This window comes from Sylvia atricapilla, chromosome 14, assembly GCF_009819655.1.
Source record: "Sylvia atricapilla isolate bSylAtr1 chromosome 14, bSylAtr1.pri, whole genome shotgun sequence".
In the NCBI taxonomy this organism is placed as follows: domain Eukaryota; kingdom Metazoa; phylum Chordata; class Aves; order Passeriformes; family Sylviidae; genus Sylvia; species Sylvia atricapilla.
This window is the reverse complement of record NC_089153.1, coordinates 14150788-14158981: the sequence shown is the minus strand read 5'-3', so window position 1 is coordinate 14158981 and position 8194 is coordinate 14150788. Positions and strand designations below refer to the sequence as shown.

Sequence of the window (8194 nt, the reverse complement as noted above, 5' to 3'; positions counted from 1 at the left end):
AAGGCTTTCTGTGGGTTCGGAGTGTGCCAGGAGCTCCTACAGCACCGTGGAGTCCCCCCAGTGTTCGTAGCCGGTAACCTCAGCGTGGCACCGCTAATTTGGGCTCTCCTGTCCTGGCGTGACCCCGACGCCACTAATTGAGCAGTGAGACACGGTCGTGCAGTCCCCCAGGTGCTCAGCTCCCTGAAGGGCAGAGATCCAGCAAAGAGATGATGTGCGGACTTCAAGCCTTGGCTCAGCCCTGCAGGATGCAGGAGAAGACAGGGATGCTCCTTTGGGAGCCTCGTGGCGGTGACGGGATATCCCTGAAGGGCAGCGCCGGGAATACGAGCTGTGGATGTTCCCGAGTCCTTCCCATAGGCCATAAGGGGAGAGAGGCAGTGAACACCCTTTTGCTTCTGCCCTTTTATACAGGCGCGTAAAAATCTATCCTGTGCCACTTCAGCTGTCCAGGAATACAGTATTTCCTAGGAACGGAGAAATTTAGGATGTCGCTGGAACCACTGGATCAGCTATGATAACACTGCACATAAATATAGCAAACGAATAAACAAGCAACTCTCGAGCTCCTTCCTTCCCCCAGCTCTCCCCTTTTTCCTAGCTTTGGAAGCACAATGGATTTCCGTGCTGGCCAAGGCGCTGGAGGGGAGGTTTTGCAGAGGGAGCCCCAGGGAGGTGCTCAGGCTTCCCCCGGAGCGGGGACCGAGTCCCGCAGAGCCGCCGGACCACCGGGAGCATCCCGGGCTGTTCGGAGGGACAACAAGAGAGGAGGGGGCTGCGGGGCGGCGGCGGAGCTGCGGCGTGGTGGGAGGGGACAGGCGGCGCCGGGCGGGTTTATAGGGCGGCGGCAGCGGGCAGCGGTCCCTGCCCGGAGCCATGCGGGGCCGGGGGCTGCTCTGCGGCATCGCCATCTCGCTGCTGCTGCGGCCGCCGCCCCGTGAGTGCGGGGTGCCCGGTCTGGGTGCGGGGTGCCCGGTCTGAGTGCGGGGTGCCCGGTCTGAGTGCGGAATGACCGGTCTGAGTGCGGAATGCTCGGTCTGAATGCGGGGTGCCCGGTCTGAGCGCGGGGTGCCCGGTCTGGGTGCGGGGTGCCCGGTCTGGGTGCGGGGTGCCCGGTCTGAGTGCGGAATGACCGGTCTGAGTGCGGAATGACCGGTCTGAGTGCGGAATGCTCGGTCTGAATGCGGGGTGCCCGGCCCGGGGCTGTGCCACAGCCCCTTGTCAGAGCTCCGGCTGCGGGAGTGCCTGAGGAGGGAGGCTGGGTGGGAGGATGGATGGATGGATGCATGGATGGACGGGTGGCTTGGGGGCTCCTCCTGCTTTTCCTACAACCAGCGCAGAGCTCTCTCTGCTCTCCCGCTCCGGCTTCGTGCTGCCGGACCGCCGGGTGCGGAGGGCCCGGGGATGCTGAGCCGCTCCTCTTGTCTCCGCAGCCGCGGCCGCTGAGGTGCGGCTCCAGCCCGAGGTGGTGGTGCCGCGCTGGGCAGCCCCGGGTGGCCCCGGCAGCCCCAAGGTAAGCGTCGCTCGGTTTCTCTTTTGTTTGCAGCCCTGCCTTGGCCGGGGATGTCGCGGGTAGCGCAGCACCTGGAGATGCGCGTTTGGGGCTGTTGAGCTGCGGGGATGAGCAAGGAGCTGCCATAGCTCCTGCAGATCGCAGGAAAGGCTGTGTGAGCCGCCTGGTGCATCTGGGAATGGCATCCACCCTGCCCTGTGCCATGCCTTAAAGCCGCGATCTGTATCTGCCTGATGCGTGTCTGTGGGAGGGGAGTGGGGCCATACAATCGGTGACATTTAGGGAACAGCTGGATAGAAAAATCTGCTGTGGGATAAGGCCAGAAAGCCATCTGTGTCCTGGGCTGCATCAGAGTGACCAGCAGGTCAAGGGAGAGGATCCTGACCCTCTGCTCTGGTCAGGTGAGACCCCACCTGCAGTGCTGTGTGTGGGATCCACAGCACAGGAAACATTTCCACCTCTTGGAGCCAGGCCAGGCCAGGGCCGTGAAGATGCTCCAAAAGCAGTAACACCTCTCCTGTGAGGACAGAAAGAGTTGGGGTTGTTCATCCTGGAGAACTCTCTGGAAAGACCTTGTAGCACCTCTTGGTACCTAAAAGAGGTATAAGAGGGCTGGAGAGGGACTTTTTACAAGGGTGTGGAGTGACAGAACAAAGGAGAGTGGCTTTAAGCTGAAAAGGGGCAGGTTTAGATTAGATATTTGGCAGAAATTTCTGACTGTGAGGCACTGGGAGAGGTTGCCCAGAGGAGCTGTGGATGCACCATCCCTGGATGTGTGCAATGCCAGGCTGGATGGGGCTTGGAGCCATCATTCCTAGTGAAAGGTGTTCCAGCCTAATGGCACAGGGGTGGAACAAGACAATCTTTAAGATCCCTTCCAGCCCAAACTATTCTCTGGTTCTGTGAATCCCAGCTGTGAGGGTGCTTCACCAGGTAAGAAAAGCCAACCAGCAGCTCAGGTGGGTTTGGCTGTGTCTCAGACACTGTGTGTTAATACAGATCTCACCCCTGCTGCTGTTCCATGGGTGAATGAAGTGATGTGTCCGCAGTCTCCAGACTCTGACAAAAACAGAGGTCCAGACAACATCAAACACAAACCACAGGGTTTTGTTCAGCTTCCCAGGCTTGGTGTTGTTGCAATCAAGAAGTAATTGCAGTGTTGTGGTAGGGTGTTTTTTACATTGTGGAAAAAAAAAAGGGAAGCTCAGCATAATGGAGATACAATTCAGTTTTTCTTGAATATAGTGTTCTTATTTGGGAATTCATTAATGGGTCTTTTCCATATGATGAGACCTTCTAAAACTTATCATTGTGTGTATTATGAATTACAGACAAAAACCCTACCATGACTCTCTCTTGATCTCAGTTCTTTTTAAAATGCCCTTGCTATACTGCCTGCAAGTTTTGGTTCTGTTATTGATAGTGATGCAAATACATCTGGAGAGCATTTCCCTTTATATAAATTTGCTGGGTCTCAGGGGTTGCACTTGGTTTGTTTCAGTCAAGTTCCCATTGGCTCTGAAATGAGCATTAGCAAAGCTTATGTACAGCTGGGATATTTCATTTACACAGCAATTGATGGACTGAAGCAGTGGGATTACTGAAGGAGAAGGGAGGGTGATATTACTAATAATGATGTTTGCACAACCTTTGTGAAGAGATTTTGTGGTGATGGAGACCCTCAGCCACAGGCAAGGCAACTTACAGTGCTTTCATGTTAGTGAGTGGAGCACAGACCTACCCTGAGATGAATTGAGCACCTTGATTTAGTAAAAGCAGCTCTGCCTCTTGCAATTATCATTTTTGTGTATCCTAAATGCATTAACTTGTTTTGCATCATCTGCGTGGGCCTAATGCCACGTCCTGGAAACTGGTGGAAGGATGAGCAAAATCCAGAATATGAGCAGGGAGCTTATGAAAAGAGATATTTGTATTTGCTGAACTGGCAAGAGCATATCTCCGGGCTGACAGAACGTCTCATTCAGTCAGCCTTGCTTTCTTTCACTTTCAATGTTCTGTCCTGCAAAGTCTCCCCCAACACTGAATTAGAAAATACTATGGGTTAATAATTTCACCAACCCTCATGATTTCTTTTTTTCTTCCAGCTGAATAAAGTGCATTGTTATATTAATGTGAGTTATTTCTCTTCTGGGGAATTTGTTCATCCATTTTCTCTACAAGAAAACATTCAGACTTGGAAACCCCAAGCAGACTTTAGGTAGTTGTTCTGTTTTGAGAGAGGTAAAACTAAAGACCTCAGAGCCTCTTGTAGTTGCTTCTTTAGAAACCTTATTCTCTGCTTTAAGTCTCTGGAATGATTATTTTTTTAAAATGTTGGGTTAGTGTATGCATTTGCCATTGCACTAAGAAACTGTGGTGCATTCTGTTCAAACCAGCAGGCCCTGAAATACTCTCTGTGCAATGGCTGGAGTCTGAAGGCATCCAAGGGTCTCTGTTTGTTCCCTGCCTTTTACTGGCACTTTCTACAAGTAAAGGAACAAGGTGAAAATCTCTGGAAGAGGCGTGATTCCTCTCCTCCTGAAACAGGCTCCTAAAAATGTCTTTCTGCTGTGACAACAAAGGCAGCTTTGGTTAACTCAGATATTTGACTCTTCAACCCCTGGGGCAAGCTGGGCTGTCCTGTGATGCTCTGCTGAGCACAGTCTACAGCAGAGGGGGGAGCAGGGAGCTCTTCCCATCCAAGTGCACCTCCAAGCACTCCAGCACCAGGACTTGCCTCTCCTGAGCACTTTATTCCTCCTAAGACACCCGCTGGTGTCTCCAGCTCAGGTACAGCATCCCAGCAGATGCCTGTACTGCTTCCTGGCTATGGGATGCAGCAGCGTGCCTGGAGCTGGGAGCCACCGTGGTGCATCCCTTCCCTTCCCCATCACTCCAGGTCTGAAGCAGGAGGAAGGCAAGGGGTGGTTTAAGGGCAGCTGCAATTTCCAGTTTGTGTTTGTGGACGTGTTCATAATTATGATGGATGAGTAACAGGCACCCTGTCTCCTGCAGCATCCACCCCGAGCTGAAGTTACAGTAAAGGCAGAAGGTCAGGAACTCGTCTTGGAACTGGAGAAAAATAGGTAAGTGTGATCTCACTTAAATAATAATGACTATAGTGAGATCAACAGGAAAACCTGCACTAACTCCAACAGGCTTTTGATAAAGACAGGATGGGGAAGTCTTTCACTGGATTTCAAGGCTATTCTGAGTCTCCTCAGATGTTAATCAGTCAAACAGCACACTATAGTAGAGCTTTGTCAGCAAAAAACCAGATGGTGACCTGGCCTTCAGTGTGTAAACTTATTTTTGCATCATAATTCTTCCTACATTAACTGGAAAATATTGCTGATATGAAGCTCCCTACTTACCAAATGGCTCAGTGCTTTAGAGTCAGTGTGACTCTAATGAGGATTTCATTTGCTGTGATCCAAAGAGGTCCTGCTCTGCTTCCTAGGAGAAATGATCTGACAGTTTCAATTCCATTAGTGCCCTTCATGCTAAAGCAGACTGAGAAATTGTTTTTGCATTAACTGAAATGCAACCTCCTCTCAGGCATGAGAGAGCAATGCTGTGTGCTGTCATAGGGTGTGCTGCATATTGAATTCAGCTGAAGCTGCAGGAGATTGAGGTAGGGAGAAGATTCTGGTCTGGAGGCCACCCCAGAGCCCCTCTGCCCTGTGAGTACATTAGTTTCCAGTAGTGGAATAGCAGCTGGGAATTTAGCTGCAAGAAGCTTGTCTTTGCTCAGCAGTCCACTTGCACTGTTGGTGTTTTATTTGTTTTTAGATGGGTTTGAAGATTTATCTATGGGAATACAACCAAATGTTTGTCTGCTAGAATCAGTAGGAATAATAACCTTGGAATAATGACCCTAGTTATATTTCAAATGTATTTTATGGACATCCCAACCACAGAGATGGAGGGCTCAGCTTTCCTCCTGAAAGAGTGAAGATCTTGCTAGTTCTGATGGCTGTGCAGAGGCCTAAATGATATTCAGGGTGTTTTGGAGGAAAAGCAGATTATTTTTGTCACTGTCTGCAGTAAAACCTGAAATGTGATGGCTGATAGAAGATGAGGCGTTTTCTGTAAAAAGTCATAAAAGCTACTGGGAGTTCCAGTGCCACAAAAACTGGATGCTTTTCACAGGCAGTCATGCACCTGTGTAGAACTAAACAGAAAAAGCTCTAAATTCAGTGGTTTTTAGCATGTTTTAGCCGGGAAAGTAAGGCCAGGCACCGTGAGCACTGCCAAGGCAGCCCTGTCTGGAGGATTGGCTGCTGCTGGTGACAGTGGTACTGTGCCAGGTCTGAACTGAGCCTGGAAGCAGCACAACCCCTGCTGCTGCTGGGGGTCTCCTTCCAGGACTGCCACGCCTTGCTGACTCTGCAGTTGCTATGCAAAGGTGAATATTTCTGGCACAGCAGAAGATGGCCAGAGAAAGGGTCCTCGCTGAGCTCCAAACACAGTGATGTAAGCTCCAGGTGCTCACAGGATTTTCTATTTCCAGCACAGAAAAACCCTTTGCTGGTGTTAGTAAACAGGGTTATAATAATAGAAGGTTCCTATTGTGTTTGTTTCCTGAAATACATTTTCATTCATTGAGATGTATACACACAGGCTTGGATGTGTGTGCACACACTTCCACTGCAGGATGGATCTCCTTTACAAGTGCTGATGAAACAAAGCAACTGGTTTGGAACTTTTAATTTTTATTTTCTGTGGAAAATGCAGGCGATTCATAGATAGCAGTGCTTCATGTGGGAATCTTGCCAGGCCTCAAGTCCTTGCTCAAGAAAGGTGATGGTACAATCCCCAAATGCAGTAAGCGAAAAGGCTCCACTTCTCAGAAACTTGTAAAAATGCTGAAGTAGTTTAGAGACTTAAATTGAAAGAGGAATGATGAAGTCCCTGGGATCTCTGTGTATTTATCAGCATCCACAGAGCACTTTTAAGTGGAGACAAACCTCTTCTCGTTGTTGAAGAGTGTGACACATGGCCAGGAGCTCATTACCGCTCTTGCTTGTCTTACAGGGGAAGCTGAGGTTCTGGAGGTTTGGGGTGCTGAGTAGCTGCAGCATCCAGGACTTGTTCTGGGAAGAGTTGGCTGCCTGGGCAGTAGGAGAGGAAGTGAAGTCCCCCAAGTGGGAAGTGTCCCCTCAAAGCTGTACAACCAAGCTCCAGGAGCAGATTTGTATCAAAATGGGCATAAGAGAACTGCAACTTCAAGGAAGGTACTTGAGGCTTTTTAAACTAAAACGAGCCTCAGAGTACTGGGCTATTTAATTGCTCCAGTTTAGAGGAGGCTTTGGGAACCAGCTTTGCTGCTGAGGTTGGTGCTGTGCTCCCCCCTCTGTCCCTGGGCTCAGCACAGGCAGGTGAATTCACCCACCTGACCCACATTTTAATCTTGGATCCATGTCCCAGACTCCAATCAATTCAAGGAAAGCATGAAATGATTGGCATAATTTGGGTTTGGTTGGGATATGATTTGCCCAGCGGTTCCCAAAACTAGAAAGGAGATACGCCAAGCCACTGAAACCAGTTCAAATTATGTTATTGGTGGATTAGGCAGCCTTATTGCACATTCTCCACTCTCTTTCTGGTAAAATTGCTTTGAAAAGTGGGGAAGTGTCATAGTCTGTACTTTGGTAGGGATGCACTAACTTTGGAAGAAACATTCTAGTTTCAATATATGGAAGAAATGTTCACACCACCCAATTTCATATTCCATATGAAAAGGACACCGTGTTCATCCACAGAGGTGAAACACAGAAATGATTTCATGTCTTGCTTCAGAGCTGTACCCAACCCAGTGTTTTGTAATAAGCCCATCACACATCTGCATTTGGGCTTCATATATCTGTAAATACAATTATTGCATTAGCAGTTAGCATAATATTGCATTATTTCCTGTCCAGGAATTTGATAAGAAGTCCGAAGCACACTGGAGTTTCAGAGTTCATGACACGCTAAAATTTCAATATAATGACAAAATATATCGCTCAAATGACTCTGGCTTGTTTGAAATGACTCAAATCCGTGTCCTGCAGCTGTGGGATTGGAAAGCTGCACAAACAACAAATATATGGAGAGTTGCCTATAAAGCAGCTTTAAATTTGGCTGGGGCTTAGGAGCGGAAGAATCTGAGTTGCAAACCTTGGATGAAAAGTGACTTTTTTTTTTAAAAGGCATTTGCATTTGTTAATAAAAAGCAGCTTTGAGCCAAGCAGGGACAGGCTGAGAGCCTCTCAATGTGTGTGGCAGCACTGCCTAGTGTGAGCCTTTTCTTAGTGGGGAGCTCCCATTTGCACAGCAGAAACCTGCATGGAATTTGTCTTCTCAGTGAAGGAAAGGGAGCAAAAAGACCTCTTCTCTTCCTCTTCTCTTCCTCTTCTCTTCCTCTTCTCTTCCTCTTCTCTTCCTCTTCTCTTCCTCTTCTCTTCCTCTTCTCTTCCTCTTCTCTTCCTCTTCTTTCCTCAAGAACAGACTTGGGAAAAGCCCTCTCAGCTGCCAAGGGTTTTGGAGGTTTCTCCAGAGGCTGTCCCTGTGGATGAATTCCTGGTACAGCCTGGGGCTGTTTCAGCTGCTGATTCTGGCCACTGCACTGGGTGGCAGAGCCCCAGTGGAGATGTGCAGGAGCTGCCTGCAAAGGAGGGTCCAGAGCTCACCTGCTCT

The 8194-nt window shown here is 49.3% G+C and overlaps 1 protein-coding gene across 1 annotated transcript in view; it reads left to right on the top strand.

Moving 5' to 3' along the window:
- The first annotated feature begins 847 nt into the window (after positions 1-847).
- The window catches only part of ADAM19 (ADAM metallopeptidase domain 19), a 30534-nt gene continuing 23187 nt past the window's right edge, over positions 848-8194 (top strand). The window contains exons 1-3 of the mRNA XM_066329246.1: positions 848-937; positions 1434-1513; positions 4529-4599. Of these exons, the coding sequence (XP_066185343.1) occupies positions 877-937; positions 1434-1513; positions 4529-4599 (212 nt within the window). The 5' untranslated portion in view covers positions 848-876. The remainder of the gene's footprint in view (positions 938-1433; positions 1514-4528; positions 4600-8194) is intronic.